The sequence below is a fragment of the Bacillus rossius genome, chromosome 1 (genome assembly GCF_032445375.1).
Source record: "Bacillus rossius redtenbacheri isolate Brsri chromosome 1, Brsri_v3, whole genome shotgun sequence".
NCBI lineage: Eukaryota > Metazoa > Arthropoda > Insecta > Phasmatodea > Bacillidae > Bacillus > Bacillus rossius.
Genome location: NC_086330.1, coordinates 81,708,083 through 81,729,296, shown reverse-complemented (window position 1 = coordinate 81,729,296; position 21,214 = coordinate 81,708,083). Strand labels below are relative to the sequence as shown.

Sequence of the window (21,214 nt, the reverse complement as noted above, 5' to 3'; positions counted from 1 at the left end):
TTCTGGTGCATTAATCACGTAATTACCTGTTCTTGCGAACTCGATGGCATCTTTACCGACTTTAACGACGAACTCGATGGAGGTTGTACCATCGACTGCGGGAACCTTGACGTCAGCGTCGACGATGGTGGAGCAGATCCCGTTGGCAACGTCGATGTCAACACTGGAGGAGACTTCAACAGACGTGGTACCGCCAGCAGAAGAGATTTTAATGCCGCTAGTGCTGGCTGCACAGGGAAACTCGGCGAACGCTGGTTCGCCATCAATGGAGACTTCAATGGATGCCGAATCGACAACAACTAACGAACATCGGTGCTGTTACTGCGACAAGATTTTCTCAAACAATAGCAATGCTCGGCGACACGAGAGGAGCGAATGTGTCAAGAACCTATATCGTAAAATGTTTGTTTGTAAGAAATGTCATAAGCAGTTTGCCAGAAAAGATAATATGAAAACGCACATGAAGGCATGCAAAGGTCCTGCTGTGCGGCAGAAAGTAAAGGTTTCGTCGCAACAACGATGCATCGATGTGCATAAGAGAATGCCTGGAAATAGTACTACTGCGGCAACGTCAGTATCTGGATCGGGTCTGAAAGGTTCGTCTTCATCACCACGGTATCCTTGCAGCTACTGTGATACGTCGTTCGCATTTGCTCATGATGCACGAAGACATGAGCGGAGCAAATGCACGAAGAATCCATCTCGCATGAAGTTTCGATGTGATGAGTGTCATGAATGGTTTACTAGAATTGATAATTTGCGACGACATGCGAAAAACTGTAAAGGTGAAGTCCGTGTGCCTACTGCTGAACTACCTGCAGAAATTTCGACTCCTCGGTTTAGGTTGAAGGCTCGTGAGCGTACAAGCAAGAAAACCGATGTGCAGCAACCGATTGGTATGACGTCTGAATAGGAAAATAAACCTAAGACTGTGTTCGGCGCATTACAAGTGAACGATAATGGTTTCTACTTGGCGCAGTCTGCATTTCGTGGAACATTGAAGGACTACTATTATTTAAATACGTTAGGTGAGTCGAAAGACATTTGTAATTTTCTTGACGATATCAGACAGAAGATAATCAATCAGCTTACTGATGATGTAGCAACAAACGGACCTTTGAAATATAACTTGTGGTTGGACTGTATATATGGAAAGCCATATCCGTTCGATGACAAAGTGAAGAAGTGTGCATTCAAGACATCGGCTGCAGTAATTTACAGTTCTAACGATGTGAAGCAAACTGTTAAAAACGGTATCCAGAAACTCTGTCAAGAAGAGGTGGACTATGTCTGTAAAGGTTCTGGCTGGACTCTGTCTAGTATAAACCGATTGGAGCTAAGAATTAGTCATTTCACACCGCTGCGGAACTAAATGATTATAAGATTGCTGGCTTTCGCAAATGATCCTGTAGTAGAATAGAAATTATGTAATAAATATTATGTTTGTAAAAGAACTTGTGGTGTTTAATTCCTCGAACCTGTTACTATTATGTTATATTGATGTTATATTTCCTTTTTTTTGCATCGTCCTATATCGTACCAAGGACCTTAGTCGACCTAATCAATCAGTATATAGATTACAAATTTATTTAATGAATTTTGGAATTTTTCCCGAATTTCTAGCTAAATAATTACGGATTTTCAAGATGGCGGCCAAATGACAATATGTCGGGTGTCACAGCAATAATAAATGATTACTGCACTCTAGCGGATAAGAATTAAACTAACATGGCGTCAGCGCACTCTCGCCGACGATACACTGATGATGGCTTCCAGCAGACGAGGACAAGATGGCGGACATGACGTCATACTACCTGACGATATATATATATGCTTTGAAAAAAAAAGTGGAGGGAGTCAGTATGCCTGCAGCCACCGCGGGGGGGAAGGATCGGTCGCCATTTTTATTTTTTTTTTGCACTCGTCAGGTTTGAACCGAGGACTTCGAGCTCCGTGTCGTAAATGTTTGTTTTTTAAATATTTTATTAAAAATTTTATTATTTAATTTTTTTATAATTTTTAAATTTTTTTCATTAAAATCGGATAGTAAATTTAAAGATGGCGGCCGTAATGGAAATTGCAACGCTGACGTCATAATTCAAAATGGCGGAATGTTCGAGAAAACGAAATGACGTCATCCAAGATGGTGGATTCAAGATGGCCGTCGGGGTCAAGGTCCAAGGTCAAGGTCACATCCTGATAGAGGCTTAACTGAGGCTTGAGTTAAGGATGCTTAAGCCTCTATCAGGACATTTCTAGCCGGTGGGATTTTTTAGGAATAAAACGGGAAATTTTCCCTCGAAACGGGAATTTTTCCCTCGAAAACGGGAATTTTTTCTTAAAACGGGAAATTTTGAGTCATTTTGAGTCAATTTTGAGGAATTTTGAGGAATTTTTGCCACCGTGACGTCACAAATCCAAGATGGCGGACACCGACACCACCACCACAGCCTGAAGCCTGTTTCCGGATGCCCTATTATATACTACTCACTTATCCGGGGACTCGAACCAACCACGTGTGTCTTCTTGTCCTCCTCCTCGAACGCTAGTTGACTCCTCTGCTCAGTTAGCTGAGCGAACCAGTCACGTATGTCTCGCCACCACCTTTCTATCACTCGGTAGTCACTCGTCTGCTCAAATCGACTCACCGAGTGAGTATTCACTCGTCAAAACTTTACTCGAACCCAAGACCCTCGGGCTTGGTGGTATCATGCCAACTCTTCGGCTGTGGTTCCTAGTGACAGGGCTGACCCTCGTGGTGACGTCGTTCATCGGTCGGAGGGGCGTCGTGGCTGAGACACAGCTTCACTGATTCCCCCTCTTTGTGGTGACCATGTTGGTCTGTGTTGACTCCGTCTCTCGTCATAGCTGAGGCATAGTCATCCCCCTCATCCTCTTCTGTTCTGGAAGAGGTAGGGAGGGTGCAGCCGGCCTGTAACGGATGTAAGGACCAGTACAATGGTTGGTGCTGGCTGGAAGTTTGGTCAACCGAAATTTCAGCAGCTTCCCCGCGTAGGAACACCCCGACGGAGGTACTCTTGACGACTTGAAGGATGTCCCCAGTGCCTGATTGGTGATGCCAGTATTCAGTCTAATAAAAAGATCTGGACTGTTAGAATGACAGTTGTTTCATAGTCTCTACCTGACGGTGCACATACTGGGAACCAGTGCTGTTAAGATAGCCCAATAACATGTCTCTGCAAAAACTAGGGTATACGGGTATATACCCTCCCGGGGGCAACGGTCTATAATAACCAGAATATCCTTTACTCTGCTCGCCGAAGCTGTGCAGGAAGCATAAGGAGCGGACGATACTTCCGTCATTGCGTAACAGTCCTTCACCTCGCTCAAGCTCCGCGGGTTGTCTAGCCAGCAGGCGAAGGCTGAGCTTCCCTCGCAGTTCGGAGCACAGTAGGTTGCGTCAAATCAGGTGCGCGACGTTACTCTTCTCTCATGTCGTGGTGCAAAACATAATGGGGTAGAAGAGAAAAAGTTCCTCACTTATGTCTGATCAAGCACATTCAAATCACACGCACTCTCTTTCTGCATATTAATATAAATTACAACAATTGTTGGAAATATTTTTTTTATGAAGGCGAGAACAAATTAATAAACCCTACTTTAGAAATAACAAAGATTAATTTATATTAAACAATATAAACAATTTTTATAATCCCTTATACTAAAGCCATGTTAATATTATTTTTAAAAATACTATTTCATGCCATTATTAAATTGTATTCCTACAGTTCAGAATTATTTATTAATACTTCATCCATGGTAAAGTTTTAAAATATTTGATAGTAAGTTAAATTAACTTGGTCCATAGAGTAATATCATTAATATCAAAAAAATTATGTTATTCGATGACTTTATATTTTTATATTTATGATTTAATGTGTATAATTTCAGGCCACTGATTTGTTTTGAAATCTTTTGTTTTAAGAAGAAACAACAAATTTAATTTATAAAACAAAATCACATTTCTAAAATTTTGAAGTTTGTTCCATTTTTAGAACATTTTGAGTACGCTTCCGACCATCATCTGAAACAGGTGTGATTGATAAGTCTTCTATAATTATAAGTAAAACTATCGTCGATAGTTCGCATTAAATAGAGAATTATTATTTAGATCAACGTCTTAAATATTAATATTGAATTTATATAATTACTGTGCAACTGGACGTCGAAGTGAAAAATTAATATCAGAGTGATGTGCTGAGTGATCCTTAGTTTAACATTATTTTCAATTGACCAATGGACTTGAATTGGTTTGAATTGTGATAGCCATCAGTGTTGTATTGTGAAGAACTATTATCGAAGTGAAATATTTTAAATATATAGTGGATAGATGTATCAAGAGCCGCTAAAGGAACTCCGTGGATTTAAGTTATATTGTGGAAGATATATAGTTTGGTGATTATATTACTAAGTCTATTAGTCACGTCGGGTCAGAAAACTACAACTACAACAATTACTGCGTTTCCTGAACCATTGTCTAGAATGAAATTATAAGCCATGTTCACATTTGTATGGTAAAAATATGAACACGGACTAATGAAGGTATTTGTAGGTTTAATATTCCATGAACTATAAACCAAAAGGTATGTAAAGGGGAATTCATGTATGAAAATGTACATGTATTTGTCAATTATTAGCATACTGACTGCATATACTTATAGCAAATGTGATAATTCTGATTATTACATTTGAATTCTTGTTTGATACATATTTTTATATTGCCACTATTTCACACAATATATTTATGTGCTGCTGGCTCAGTATACACCTAGGGGACATAATAGTTGATACGAGTTTCATTATTTTGTTTGCTCTTCGATCTGACCTAGCTAAGATATTTTTGACTTTACTGACTCTAGCAGAAAATTTATGTGTTGTGAATATTGTGCTATAATCAATATAATATATGTTATGATATAATTAAAACAGGTACAAAAGAAATTAGGATGCTGGTATTGATTTTGATGGTAAACTTAAATATCATTTGCAAAGAATAAAGTAAATTTTGTTTTGAACTGTACCAAGTAAGAGTTTAGTGTTTATTGTCACTTTTTATGTGCCCAGATGTTAAACATAATTTAGTGAGAATTAAAGAATTTCAAAGTGATTTAGTTTCGGAACTTTTTTTTAGTGTTAAAATGGACGTATTTAGCTGCTGATATTTATGTATGTTAGTTACCGTTCTTTTATGTATGATTAAATTACAGCGGTTGTTATAAAGCAAAATATTTTATTTCTTATATCAGTCCTGTTTTGTACACTTGTAACACTTCAATAGTATTACTATAAACTTAAAATTATTAGCCGACGTTGGTATTCGGAAGATCCATACAATGCTCATACAAAATGGCATGTGAATTATAAAAACGCCAAGAGCACTTATCAAGAGAGCAGTTGATTAACTTCTAGGACCATAAATAGAGTTAATGAAATGTTAATGTAAATTCTACGAAAGCAAGAAATTCTTAAGTATTTTTTTAATATACCTATATGATTTATCCAAAACTGTGATGACACATTCGTACTGAACTCTTCATATTTGTAGTATAATACTTGATAGAACGTGAGTAAAGGCAGTATCAAAAGTCACTTGTTTATCGAATTTCACTCTCATTTTGAATAAGTGTTTTGAATCAGTGAAGTGATATTAACTGAACATTATGTTGACAATCTGTTGCTGACTGTGGAATTCGCTGCTTAAGGCAGAATAATTCACTGCGAAATAAGAGGAAATCCCTTTAATTCAGTAATCTTTTACCATAAAATAATCTGTAGAACTTCACAGATCAACTGAAGCAGCGTTTACACATTTTCTATACAATATCAATGATTTTGGAATTAAAAAGCTATTTAAAATCAATAGTTCAGCCATGTTTTCAATGTTTTATTTTCTTTTCATGGGTGTTACTGTAACTCCTGGGTACAAAGACATTTGACTTTCTAAAAATTTTGTAAATGATAATTTTTTTTGTGATACCATTTGACTTTTATCATATTGTATTATTGGTCAAGTTATGTAATGAATTATTTGTTAAAGTTTTTCTGGAAGGTGTTATAACGTTGGTATGGTTTATTTATTGACTTTGCTCTGAAGTTGGCAGAACTTTCTTCTGGGTCAGTGAAGAACTACTTTCTTGTCATATATATTTTTTTAATTTATCGCATTTAATATTTAAGTGTTTATTGTACGTAGTTTAAAGTAGCGTTTATTTATACTTATATATATATTATTGTCAGCAGCATTATTATGAGTTTGTATTTACGCGCGGGTGTGTTGGAGTGCGGAACTACTTTCTTGCGCGCGACAGTTTGGGCGGGGTGCGGTTGAAGAGACTCGCTCGCCAGCTGCCGCACGTTGCGCCTCGGGCGGCCGCTGGCTTCTCCGCGGGTCTGCCGTGGCGGCGACGGTTTGCGGACAGTGTTTCACAAGCAACGTGAACTGGATGCGTGAAACGCGTGTAGCTGTCGGGCCCACGACTTGGAGGGTCGGAATGTTACGTGCGCGGCGAGAGGAGAGCGTGCAAGCCAGTGTTCACTTCGGCGTCTAGCAAAGTGGAGCGCGCTAACCAAGTGGCGTTCGCTTTGGAGGTATCTTCCAGACGGGCGACAAAGCATCTGCTTAGCAGCAACTTTGTGCTTATTTGAGTCGCAGCGCATGTGACGTGTAAACCAATTTTAATGTGTTTCACATTTTGGATTCACCTGGAAAATGTTTTTAGTTTCGTTTAAAAAAAACCGTGAACCTTTTTTGAACTTTTATTTCCTTCTCGGAATTAACAGCCAAGTTAAAGCGCTTTGCCCACTCGGACTATGAACACTTTAAGACTAAAAATAACCCCGGTGAATAATTGTTTATGGCTATTCAATATGTTTGTATGTTACGTTGACCTAAAGGTATGTTATGTGTCCGCTTATTTTGTTTCTAATGTTGATTTTAAAGTCTTAATAAATGGTAATTATTATTTATAATACTTTAAAATATTAACTTAATGGTACAAAATCGAGAGGTAAATAAACTTTCTTCGGAATACTGGTATTCTTTATATGCGCTAATTTGTTTTCTACATAATATTTTAGCTATTAAATTTTTAGTTAGCTTTTTTGAGAGTATTCTTTGTTGCTGAAATCGCTTCTCCTTTATTTTAGAAACCCTGCTTGCTGTTTTTGATTTATGCCTTTTGAGAATATTTTTGTGTACCCTGTTCTGGGATGAAACACGTCAAGCAAAGGTTTTTGTTCCGCAAAACAAACCGAAACTCGAGGAAGGTTGCGGGAAATTTTTAATTCTCGCCCTGGGAAAGGGAAGTAACTACATTATATAAGAGCTGTATATGTAAATGCATGACAACAACGGCTTTGCTTACTTCGTTTCGTTTCAAACGTTGCCACCAGATATTTGCTGAAAGTTATTTGCGAGTTTTAAAAAATCACGCAAGTGGTGATAATAATTTTTTTAAACTACTTGCGTGACTTTTTTCTGTTGTAACATAACAGTTAGTAAACATTTGGTGACAACATTTGGAATGAAACATAAAATGCAAAAGTGCATGGTTATGGATTTCTAATAATACCCTTTAAGGGGAATTGCGTGATTATAATTTTGAACTATTTATACAAATTTTTGGTATGTCAAGGCATAAATCATATCCCAGACATTCTATACCTTGTTGCAACCACATATTTACTAAAAGGATCTAGTCTGTAAGCGCCGCGAGGAAATAACTCATTGTTTCACGCGGGACAACTGTCACTATCATGATAATCACACTAGTTCACAAGTATGGATTTCAACAAGTAGTTATAGCTTAGTACTATGCAATGTTGACCCGGAAAATTCAGCACGGAAGCTTTATTGCAAGTGGTATTAAATTAATTGTAATTGCAAGACGGCAGGGCCTAATCCTCCTTGAGTGGTTTCGACGACAGGAATATGCAAAGCCCAGACGGAGCCTTGAAGCAAGCAGCGGATGCCGGGCGGGGGCTCATGAATCAGGACTTGCGAGGGGTTCGGATCCAGTCCGCGACCTTCACCGCCCGAGCGAGACGCCTGAGAGACCACGGCCGCCCAGGACCCGCTCGCTCCGGACAAAGTGAACGGTCGCGTCTTACGTAAGCCGTCCAGAGGTCGTTTCCCGGACGGGCGCTGTTCTCTCCGGGTCGTCATGCACGGCTGGTGTCGGGGCCTGGACTGGTCGCCGCCCGAGCAACGGGGAGCGCGGGCTCTCCAGGCAGGTCCTGACGTGCCTAGCTCTCCGCCGCGTTGCAGTGTTCCAGCCCGAGGGTGTTCGAGGCAGGGTCGTTACCACAACGCCGAAATACCATAACGCCGAATGTCAAAATTGACCACAACGCCGACAGCTAGAAAACTGCAGTGTACCACAACGCCGAAATAACAACTGAATGAATTTGTGTGTGTTTCTTAAATGTACCTTAACGCTGAAATACCACAATCAAACCTAACCTTACCTAACCTAACCTAACCTAACCTAGCGTAATATAACCTAACCTAACTTAACCTAGCCTATCCTAGCATAGCCTAACCTAACATAACCTAACCTAGTCTAACCTAACCTATTCTAACCTATTCTAGTCTAACCTAACCTAGGCTAACGTAACCTAGTCTAACGTAACCTAGTCTAACCTAACCTAACCTTTGTGGCAGTCCTGCAATGACATTTTTCGGCGTTAGTGTATTTCGGCGTTGTGGTACACAGCAGTTTTCTAGCTGTCGGCGTTGTGGTCAATTTGGCATTTCGGCGTTTTGGTATTTCGGCGTTTTGGTATTTCGGCGTTGTGGTATTTCGGCGTTGTGGTGCGTCCCCTTCGAGATAGGGTCGTGCTGGGGTCCGGAGCGAACCCCGGCGCCTACGACAGCACCTGCGAGGCTGGGTCATGCGGTATTTCCGTGTCGCGCGTCTGGCGTCCGACGGGGAAAACCTTGAGGCGGAGGACTTTCTCCGCGATCTCGTGGCCTCCGACCGTTCTTCCCCGAGGACTCCCTGAGGTCGCGTGCGCTGCGCAGGCCGCCAAGGCGAAGGCGGTTATTTTCCTCAACCTAGGGGTCCAGTTAGGCGAGAACCTAGGCGTGGCTCGGGCTTAAAGCCCATACACACCATCGTGCTGGAGTTTTAAACATGCGGGAGAGGTCACGCGCATCTTGTGCTACTGGCGTTTCAGCGACTGATGCCATGGCTGAAGCCTCTTTCATCGTTCTACCCAGAACTAGCGACTGTGACCCAGGTGAAACCTGCTAGACACAGGGAAAACCTTGGCCCGGTTCATACGAGCATTAATTATCATGCATTAAAGGAAGCAAGGTCGCTAATGGATTAGGGGGTAAATGGCCATACCGAGAGAAAGGTTTGTTTGCAGCTCTAAAATATTTGTTTGAATATGGTTAAATAAATGCATTTAGTTGATTCAAACAAATATATTATAGTATGAAAGATTTTTTTGACTCAACAAAATTTTAACATTTTGTTACGTGTAATAAATCAATTTTGTTATTCGCCGAATTTCGTTAGGCAAACAAAATATTTTGTTACAGTAAGTAAATATTTGTTTCGCAAAATATTAAAAAATATATATTTGTTTTATTTCAACAAACCTTTTTCTCTGTGCAGGTGAGCAGAGTTGGGCGTGGCAGAAAAAGCGACCATGCAGAGGTCGGGAACCTGGGCCATTAAATTTGTTGTGCAATCCTGGGTTGCCGTCCCAGGTGCGCATGCGACCACTGTCGTCCACCGCCCGAAGGCGAAGTCATAGGCCGTCGGACAAGTCCCGTAGGCGCTCGTCTGTCTGGCAGCGGGTTCCTGCGGGAAAACACAGGCCGTGTTCGCAGGGGAAGAAATGCTTTTGGGTCCACCAAACAATGTTTTGTCAGTACAGAAGCCAGCAAGTATTTTGTGGTCAAAGCAAATCCTTAGCGAAACCATTTGTTAGTGACACTAAATAAGCCACGAAATAGCGATTACAATTTTGTTTTGGTGTCAACATACCTTCCTGCTTGCGCCTTTATCTGTAATTACGTTACAATCGGTGTGCTTTAGTGAGTTGTCACAATTGACTATTACTATTTAGAAAAAGGAAACATATTTTAAAAAACCTTTAACATTATATATTTTAAGTAAACTGAACGTTGAACCATATACCATTCTTACATGCCAGTAAATTTATCTATAGTTGTTTATTACTTAAGTCGAATTTTATTTTAGGATGAAATATATGCACATATATTAAGAAAAAAGTGCTTTATGAGAGCAAAAAGGGGACATCATGTGTTTTTTTTTAATTTTGCATTATATAAGCCTTGTTAATAATAGTTATTATTGGGATGAACAGACTTATTCAAAATAGCTTATAATGACTGTCGGTGTGCCTGTTTCAGGAAGACTGAAACGACAACATGAAACCCGCCAAGAAAGAACTTAATCCTAATCCAATCCAAAACGCAAACATTTTTTCCAAACTTTTGCTTTGGTAAGTAGACGTATTTTTATGTCAGTAGATTAGTCAAACTTCACATAATTTTCACGTATCTGCATAACCAACCCAAAAGAGAGACTATAAAGCCATTTGAAAAAAATTCATTTTCATACAATTCTGAAAAATCACCATATGCATCAACTTACAAGCCTTTTATTAAAATTGCGATGCCTGTTAAATGTATTAGATATTTTTTTATTTCCAATTTGCTGCAAAATTAACCCAGGTTTGTACACATACTATTTAATTCTCTCGTGAGAGTAATAATATGGAAGTTTATGGAGGGATAATTTTTTGTTTTTGCTTGATGAAAAGGTTCAAGTGAAAGTTGTCCTTACTTGTGATTCCTGGAGTGTTAAGCTGAATGTAGACTGACTTCCCTGTGAGTTGCACTTTCAGATGAATGAAGCCAGTCCTCTGAACAGGCTAATTCTGACTGACTTCCCTGAGCAAGTTCTCTGACCCCGTGAGTTGCACTTGCAGGTGGATGAAGCCAGTCCTCTGGACAGGCTAATTCTGACTGACTTCCCTGAGCAAGTTCTCTGACCCCGTGAGTTGCACTTGCAGGTGGATGAAGCCAGTCCTCTGGACAGGCTAATTCTGACTGACTTCCCTGAGCAAGTTCTCTGACCCCGTGAGTTGCACTTGCAGGTGGATGAAGCCAGTCCTCTGGACAGGCTAATTCTGACTGACTTCCCTGAGCAAGTTCTCTGACCCCGTGAGTTGCACTTGCAGGTGGATGAAGCCAGTCCTCTGGACAGGCTAATTCTGACTGACTTCCCTGAGCAATTTCTCTGACCCCGTGAGTTGCACTTGCAGGTGGATGAAGCCAGTCCTCTGGACAGGCTAATTCTGACTGACTTCCCTGAGCAAGTTCTCTGACCCCGTGAGTTGCACTTGCAGGTGGATGAAGCCAGTCCTCTGGACAGGCTAATTCTGACTGACTTCCCTGAGCAAGTTCTCTGACCCCGTGAGTTGCACTTGCAGGTGGATGAAGCCAGTCCTCTGGACAGGCTAATTCTGACTGACTTCCCTGAGCAAGTTCTCTGACCCCGTGAGTTGCACTTGCAGGTGGATGAAGCCAGTCCTCTGGACAGGCTAATTCTGACTGACTTCCCTGAGCAAGTTCTCTGACCCCGTGAGTTGCACTTGCAGGTGGATGAAGCCAGTCCTCTGGACAGGACACTCGAGAGACTTGCAGCAAGCAGACTTGTTCGATGTGCTGGACTCGGACCGCTCGTCGCACCTCGGAGATCTCCTGGAGAGGTGAGTGCCTTGGCAGCGCAACCAAAAAATAACATTTTGCTTCGAGGGTTATAAACAACACAACTTCAGTTTTTGCTCACCCTTGAAGATGACTGTAACAATACAGGCCGGAACGTCAGGCCCGTATTCATTCCTACTAATATTACCTAAGTTAGAAGTAGTTAGAAACTGACCATGTAAATCTTCGATCTGGTTGAACCAGGAACCAGCCGCAGCACCTGCATTTATATACTACTGTAATTTATCAGGAAACCGATTATTGTGCTTGACGGGAATAAAAAAAATTAATTAAGAGAAAGTAATTTTCAACATATTTTTAGTGAAAAAATTAGTTATATATAAGTGCAGATGATTAACTTGGGTATCTTTAATAAAACTCTTTTTCAACGATATTTTTTGGTTTCGGTTTAGAGGTAAATAAATATTAATTTTAATAATTATTTTTGTAGAGACAAACTTCAAGCTTAAAATTAAAATACTATTAATATTATTTTCTGTTTAATAATGTTAAAGTTACACTGAGAAATTTTTTTATCAATACGTAATTTTTATTTTGAAACCGATTTTTTTTCTCACAGGCAATGGACCAAAGAATTGAATACTTCAAAGATGAAAGGAAAGGATCCAAGTTTGTTGAAAGCGATCGTTAGAACATTCGGCCCACAGTACATGTTCAGTGGGTTACTGAGTCTCATATTCAGCGTTGTGACCAAGTAAGTCGTCATTATATTTGCATGACTGGGAGGTAAGTTGTGGTTTATGCAATTCCTGAAGGAATTAGTTTATACACGTTAAAAGTTATTTATACATTTTTTAAACTCTCTGTAGCTTGAAACAGAATTTTTGTTATAAAGACTTTTCATGTGATCTATTTTATAAATATTCTTCCATTTACAAATAATTGCACACCTGATACGCCATAATAATATCAAGATTTATTAAAATATGATAATGAAAAAAATTTCTATTGTTTTTCATAGGCTCATGTTACGTATTGGCCATTCATTTCCAAATATAATTTTATCTCAACATCCGATCTTCAAAAAGATTAAGGGTGCTTCTGCTTTATTGTAATGCGTAATGCTTTCGTTACAGTCAATTATGCAAAAAAAATTAACTATTTGTTTAAGTGTATTACAAATCTTTAAGGTGGTTTTTTATCTGTTTCAATAATCGTAGCGTGTTTTTTGGATAGGCGTTTGGGAAAATTTCGCTAACTTTTCTCAGAACTACTGAAGTTTGCACTATTCAGTGAAACTGACCTCCAAACACTTTTATTGTGGTTCGATACCCAGTGGCTGTTTGTTCCTCGGGGCTACCGCGAGCAGAGAACGTGGTGGAAGTTTTCGGTGGCTTATGTATTTTCTCGGGGTGCTCCCACCTTTCTTTCTCTCTTCTCTCCCCCTCTCCCATTGCATTTAGTCAGTCGCCGATCCTTTGCACGGCATGTTATGTCATCCCTCGGAGAAGGCAGCTCGGAATTCCGCCCCTTGGTAGTGGATTCCAAGCTCCTGTTATTGTAGTAACTACCCGCCTTTTAGACGCAGGGAGTCGTGTATTATTCTTCAGGTGGCTTGAACGTCCCAGGAACGTGATGGCCTGCGAACTAACTGGCATCGAGGCCGGTGAGGCTTGTGGCGTGATCACCCGTGGTTCGGCTTGGATCACCAGCCATCGACACGGGTGCGCCTAGAGCAGACTAGTTCGAGGTGACTGTGGTGGCTCGCCGCTGCCTTCCGCCGTGTGGAGGTGTATTGTTTTATTCATATATATACTAGCTGCACCCCGCGGTTTCACCCGCGGTCTAACAGTTAGATTTAGATAGTAAAAACCGTCAAGTATTTGAACTGAACGACATAACCTGTTATACAATTAAATTATTTTTACGGCCTATAGTAATCAACACTTTGCCTCTCATACCTCGTATGCTCAGAACATATATGTGACTTACAATGATTTATACGAATTTTTTTTTCACCAACTGCTCAATTCTTCGTTGTTCTGCATGAAGCGACGTTTCTTGCTGTCTAATTACCTTCATAGCTTGAGCTTTTTGTGAGCTCTGCAAAAGATTCGACTTGCATTTGCGAGTAATGATAAAAATAAATTCAATTCACTAATTAAATTTACCTATAACCAACAAAAAAATCGACGAATAACAAAATCACCTTAATCAAAACACGTGCTGTCAGTTCACTAGACAACGCGAGCTCCACTGAGCGGACGGTTCTCACCAAGTAGAAGGATAGGAAGTTGCCAAACCTTACTATATGTATGATCGTGTGGCGGACATAGAGAAATGACACACACTCACTGTTTTTATGTCTATAACCAATGATTTTCTGTTATAAAAAATGAATTTACCCCTTTATCACTCCATTAGGGATGTAATTTTATAGTAATGTGTGGCCTATGTGTTAGTACTGGTTATGATCTAGCTGCATGCGAAATCTCATCCAAATCCGTTCGGTGTTTCGGGCGTCAAGGAGTAACAAACATACACACTCACTCGCAAACTTTCGCATTAATAAAATTAGTGTTATTTTGGTTTTATGTTAGATTCAATGGAAATCGCTAATCTTTCATTGCCAATTAGCCAACCATTGAATTAATACATATTTGGACAAACACACACACATATATATACATATACATAGTTTTATTTATGTCGACAAATCTGAAGCCAACATTAAACGATAAAAGATAACGCCCGTGCCTTACCCAGAACCCCTTGCAGCCAACAGGTAATGAGCACAAAGCCGCCGAGCAGGACCAGTTTCCCACTCTCCCGGTTGTAGAGCAACCGACGACTACCCAGCGCCCACATGTGTCGCGTGGGTCTCCACATCTGACTGACAGTAATACTTCCTTGGCCGGGGGACGAGTGTCTCATTTCTCGCCAGGAATGTGTAACATCTAACCTCGGTAACGAGAAAACTTATGTGTTCTCATGTTGCAACTACACTTATAATACGGAACTCGGGCACGAAAATTAACGTAGAATTCTTTGGAATAATGCCGAGCGTGATAAATATACGAAGATTGTGTTTTCAACTAAATTTCTGGACGCGAATCAGCCGCCGCTGAATTCTCTGCCCGAGCAGTTACGTCGACTATATAAACATTCCATTTGCGGACTGAAATTTTAAACTATACAATGAAACGGCTGCGATAAAAGCGGAAAAGCCTTTAAAAAAAATATAATAAACCCCAGCTTAGGACATGATTTTTTACAAGGAAATATTATTAAAATACCGCCCCATCTTGTTAAAACTCTTTAAACAGTTAATACTACAAAGTTTCTGCTTTGCTTTGTGAACTTTGGTACGCGCCATCCACCACATATGGCAGAACCTTGGTTACACATTTCCGTTTCAGGTGACTTCTGTTCCATTAGCGAAAGTACTTCCACCAAATGAAGTATACCAAAGGCTAAGATGTAACACATCAAAAACAAGGAAACGCAAGGCGAGACTACATGGTGCAGAAGTTATGCGACGGCGACACATCGCACCACCCGCTGCCTTCCCCGGCTTGTTTCGCAAATACCGTTAGCAGACCGTCGCAGTGCAAGCTGTCTGCCTCCATCGCCGACAGCGCGTAGGTCGGGCGTCGTCTACCCGACGTCGTCTACCCGTCTACCCAGGGACGTAACTAGAGTAGTTTCCACGCGGGGCAAGAACTCATCTTGGCGACCCCCTTTCTCTCTCTCTCTCTCTCTCTCTCTCTCTCTCAAACCAATCAATGCAAAATCCTTTCCCGACAAGACATCATATCGCCATCAACTATTTATTCCACTACACTATTCCAAATATAATTGCGGTTAACATTTCATTTTTTACGTGACAATGTCTAATAAATCTATGAACGCCGGCCGCACGCACGAAAAGGTGTCCCGTTACGCTATGTCCCGTTACGCTTATTGTTCCGTTACGCTGTGTCCCGTTACGCTCATTGTACGCTTGCGCCGCACCGACAGAAGTGAAAACTTAAAACTTTGTTTATAAATGTGTTTCTACGTCAAATGTACGTAAGAAAATGAATCTGATTACTAGTACCTATATTTTCAAGTATTTATTCTTTTATTATTAGCAAAAGTAGCATCTGCCAGCGAGTGCAGTAATAATATGTTATGTTACAATTAACTAAAAAATTATGGTGATTCATATAATTGATGATAGATATTTGATTACAGTTATTTATATGAAAACTTGTTCATAATTATATTTAAACTTTATAGCTAAACGCCAGTTTTTAAAATTAATTACAAGTCATCTACACGTGAACTGTTTCGTCGACTGTTTATAAAGTGAAGTGAAAAGTTAATGTGGTTTTCATTGCTTATTACAACAACAATTTCGGCAATAAAGGTTAATTATTCTTGCATTTTAAAAATCTGATTACTAGTATAATTTCAAGTATTTATTCTTTTATTATTAAAATAAAAATGATTCAATTTTATTCATAAAAGTATGCAATCATTTTACCAATGTTTTGTTATGACGTTGTCACGTTAAACTATCGTCCGTAAACCGACTTTACAGACAACCAAATTTTTTTATACTTTTCAAATTGGACAATACGGCAATACGGAAAAGATAGCAGTTGTTTTAATATTTGACGATATGCATGTATGTATTTTCCAATACAAATAATTCAGTTCATCTGCCCTTCAACTTTTTTTGTGCTCTAACACTACGGTATTCAAGTAAATACCTTTAGTAAAAATTACTCTGCCAGTTTAGCGCCCCCCTACCCCCCCCCCCCCCCCAAATTTGCGGCGCCCGGGGCACAAGCCCCGTCTGCCCACCCCCCTTCTCCCTGGTTAGGTCCCTGTACCCGACTACTCCAATTTTCGTTCTTTAAATTGTTGCCCCTAGAAATGAACAATTGGAGATATTTTGATTAACGAACGAATGTGTTAAAGTAAATAAATTTATTAACATAAAAGTCTAAGTCAAACAACAGAAATTGATCCCCGAATATTTCACATGCTCTCTTGTCAATATAACTTCCTTCCAATCCTCTCGAAGAGAAGCATACTCGTGTTGACTGCCAACTGGTAACAATAACGCAAAAGAGAAGATTAATAGTTACACTAAGCAAGCAAACAGCACTATCTCATTTATTGCTGATATAGCTGGTTAATAAGATTATTTGCTTATGATATTCACACGCAGCATCTACCACGAAAACTGAGGTAACTCTCCGAACCTCGACGTGACTCAATAAGTACGTAATTTTTCTACCTTTTGAAAATTATTATAAATTTTCAGCATCACTCATAACAAGAGAAAACCATTCTCGTCAAAACCTCTAGCTACCAAAAAATTTAGAAAATATTTTCAGCACAGTTATTTAGAACATTAAAAACATAATTCAACAGTAAGTAATAAATTCTGTAATGACCTTCTTTAAATGCTGACGGAAATATTGTACCGACGATAATACCCCACTATTACTGGGTTGTTCACTGAGCCGGCACTCGCCTGGGCTTAGATGCCAACTTGTCCTGCGGGGAACTGCACCGAGTCCAGCCACTGATGGTCTCAGCTGCCAGCGTCCTTCCTCCTTCCCTTCTCAACGGACGCGTGGACTTCAACGGCGAGACCTCAGGAAGACGACTCCAGTAGCGCATTGAAGCCTTGGTGTTGCACTCAACTCGTGACGCACGAACGAATGCGCTGATTCGCTTCCTTCAGCACACTACAAAAGTTTATTTTGCAAATATACCTTTAATTACAGTCACGCCCTCTTCAAACACATTAGTGACCTGGCGATGACATCGTCTTGACCTTTCGGGTCCTGAGCTTCCAACTCCTTGTTTTTAACTCGGCTGTGACATCACTGCTCGCACTTTTCTTGAATGGCTGAGGTTACAAATACATCAACCCACTGGTACTTGACTCGATCTTGCTTACCGCCCTGCATACTAGCTCACCCCAACTCGCTCATCACTTAACAAATTTCACATTATCCATTGAGTAATTTAACATACCCTCAGCTGATATATAGTACTAAAGGCACCAGGTTCCTCAGAACAAGTTTTCAGGTTTTACTCGCTCGGCGAGTACGTTGATGCTCTCACCCGACAATTTACTTTGTCTTGAAGACTGTATCTGACTGGTTTACCTCGTCTAGTGATGCTTGTTATGTACTTGGTATGTAAATAGCGCTTACCGCTTCTAAGGCTCAGTCCTTTCATCAGTTGGAAGTAGACTCGGACAGACGACATCCTCCTAGCGGCTGACAGTGGAGCGGCGTAGACTTACGTCAGGCGGTAGCTTCTTGGCGTCTTTTTTGTAGATGGCTAGTCGTCGACTGCTGGAGGGTGACTGCACTCCCCTTAGCAATCACGGTGTTTTTTTATCCTCGGCTCACCCAACGAACTTCGCCTTCGAGAACTGGCGAGAACAATCTTCCGAAGTCTAGTTAGAAAGATATCGGGTGTCACGTGGTTGCCGGTTTCCGGCCACGACGTGAAGCACTGCTAGGAAGCCTAACCACTCAGGGATGAACTGATAAATACACAATATTTCGTGTTCTGCTGGTAAGTTGGTTAACAGGCGACAAAACACAATCAAGTCCGAGAGGAAAAGAAGAGTGTTACAAGGCACAAAAAACCCACCTGTAACAAAATGCATCATGCAATGGGGAATTTTGATTTAATACAATTTGTTGGACATACGCTATTGCATGTTTTGCACTGTTTGTCAAGGAAAAATAATATAAATGCAAAATAATAAATAAATAATGAAAATATAAACTCACAGAAAACAAGCCTAAATCTCAGCTGATGTCAAACAGATAAACCCAACGATGAACCTAAACACGTATTATTTACAAATCAACGACGACAGCACAGACGAACACATTCAACCTTAAATATAAGACAACACAAGAATTACGTGGAAGGAAAAGTCATAAAAACAATAATACATATACGAATATAATGGTCTCACAACGACGAGGCATTTTCAACAATAACCAGTAAATGTAGACATACAACAAGACCTGGACAACGCAGCAAATGTACGAACACAAAACACGCTGAATGTGCGTGATGACGGGAACACACTCTAGTTCCCGAAACGTCGCGACCGTTTTGCCATAGGAAACCTTTTGTGTTCGTGTGTGCTGTCCCATGTTGTGTTGTCCATAACACCTGTTTAGGTTCATCGTTGGGATCATCCCTGTTTGACATCAGCTAATTTAGACTTGTTTTCTGTTGGTTTTTTTGTTTTCATTTTTTTATTTCTTATTTTGTATTTATGGGCTTCGCTGTTGCCAGGGTGGCGCGCCCCGTGCTGCTGGGCAAGGTCATCGAGTTCTTCGCCGCCGGCGGCTCCATGTCGCAGCAGGACGCGCTGCTGTGCGGCGGCGGCATGGTGCTGCTGGGCTTCGCCTCGCAGCTGCTGGAGCAGCACGCGCTCATGAGCGCCGGCTTCGTGGGCATGAGGGTGCGCATAGCCTGCTGCTCGCTCATGTTCAGGAAGGTGGGTCGGCGCCCCGGGAGTTGCCTCATGCATGCATTGTTTCTGATTCATTTTTTATTTTGTAATTGGGAGAGAAATATTCTTTTAAAATTACAAATATTTCTAAATTTTGCATTTACACGAAAACAACTCGGTATTATTTTTTGAATCGTTCCCTGAATAGCTTTCCAGTACTAGCTGCACACATTAATAAACATAATAAATCAAAATAAAGTTAAATTATTGAAAAATTCTATATCATTATCATGGCTTAAAAAATTCTTCAACGAACATCAATTAAAGTATAAAATTACTAGCTGAAGTACTCGGCGTTGCCCGGGCTAAACACATCATAATATAAGGAACGTCACTACCGAGCTTCAAATTTATATGACATACACTTTAAAAACTGGAAATTTTGATTTTAAAGTCCCATTGATTGCACAATCTCGGTGCATCAAAACTACGCATCAGCAAAACCGGGAAACCAATTATTTTCAGCTTCGTTTTACGTGAAGGCAGGTAACCCCTAGGCAAGACGTAACGGACGCACAAAACGCGTTACAAATTCAAGGAAACGCCATCTATGACGAAGTTTTAAACTAAACTGTTATTAGCACCTTAAGTTCGCTAGCAGCCGCGATATTCACTCGGATGGGTTTAGCTAAGGAGAAGGATATGACGTATATGACCGTGTGGCGGACATAGAGAAATGACACAAGCCCTATGACTTACCTTCTATGATGTGTTATTATAAAAGAGAATTTACCCCTTTTAAACTCCCTAAGCGATGGAATTTTTAAATTATATATAGTACTTACAAGTCCTTTTCAGAATTGTAACGGGAGAGGAAAATTATTGATGGTCCGCAAAATGAATATTGATTTAAAATAATAAAAATAATTCTAGTAAAAGAAAAAAACAACTTAAACACAGAGAGAGGAAAAAAAACTATAGTTTAGGTTTGCGATTTAAAGTGATAAAAAGTATTTAAATACTAATTGAACTCTTCTGAAGGTACTGATTGCTTCGTTGTTAATATCACACGGGTGTTTTTTACTTGTATGAGAAAATTAAGAATGATAAGGCATCTAGTGCGTGGCAACAATGTTAATACGCAATAGGAAATAAACTTCTAGTGCCTGCGGCATTGTCAACACACGCTTCTTACGTGTACTGCATGTTGTATCTAACCCCCTCCAACGCATTTGATTCTTAATTGGACTTTTAGTAAGGATCCCTAATGTTATTGATAATATAATATAGCCTATAGCCTTCCTCGATAAATGTACTATCCAACACTGAAAGAATTTTTCAAATCGGACCAGTGGTTCCTGAGATTAGCGCGTTCAAACAAACAAACATACTCTTCAGCTTTATAATATTAGTATAGATACTTCAGTTTTAGTAATAAGTACACAGAATTTCATAAATGAAAAAATAACCATAGTTATGTGCTGTACCAATTTATAATATTTTTCTTGTAGTATTATAAACTAATTCTTGGCAACTGACTTTCAAAGGAATATTTTGTATAAATTCAGGAAATTGTTTTCTGTTATGTGGAGTTTGCATGACACGCAACTCTGTTCACTTGTTGTGGAGTACAATTATACTTTGATTTTTACAGTTTTTCATTCATTGCCAAGAAAATTCAATTTTGTGTAGAGGCTACGTACGTGAAATAGTGTGCCCGAAGTTTCGATATGCCTTGTGGCAGCTCGTCTGCGGATGGCCCTACACAAATACAGTGCCAGTACACCAGCATTAATCGCCCTAGAACAGGGCTCGGTAGACTTTCGATTGAGATGAACCAAATATTAAGTGAATAGATTCTCCAAATTTTTTTAGTGAGCTACAACATGTATTTTCTATCCATTTACATCTAATTTTGAGACGATGAAAACGAGATAAAATAATATTTTATTCACAAATTCAACATAAAGCCTCCAAAATAAAGGATACTT

General features: G+C 39.9%; 1 protein-coding gene across 1 annotated transcript in view; it reads left to right on the top strand.

The window, feature by feature from the left end:
* LOC134538522 (ATP-binding cassette sub-family C member 4-like) overlaps positions 1-21,214 on the top strand; it is a 91,729-nt gene that overhangs the window by 16,904 nt on the left and 53,611 nt on the right. Inside the window, exons 2-5 of the mRNA XM_063379917.1 lie at positions 10,409-10,500; positions 11,662-11,772; positions 12,351-12,485; positions 19,064-19,268. Of these exons, the coding sequence (XP_063235987.1) occupies positions 10,427-10,500; positions 11,662-11,772; positions 12,351-12,485; positions 19,064-19,268 (525 nt within the window). The 5' untranslated portion in view covers positions 10,409-10,426. The remainder of the gene's footprint in view (positions 1-10,408; positions 10,501-11,661; positions 11,773-12,350; positions 12,486-19,063; positions 19,269-21,214) is intronic.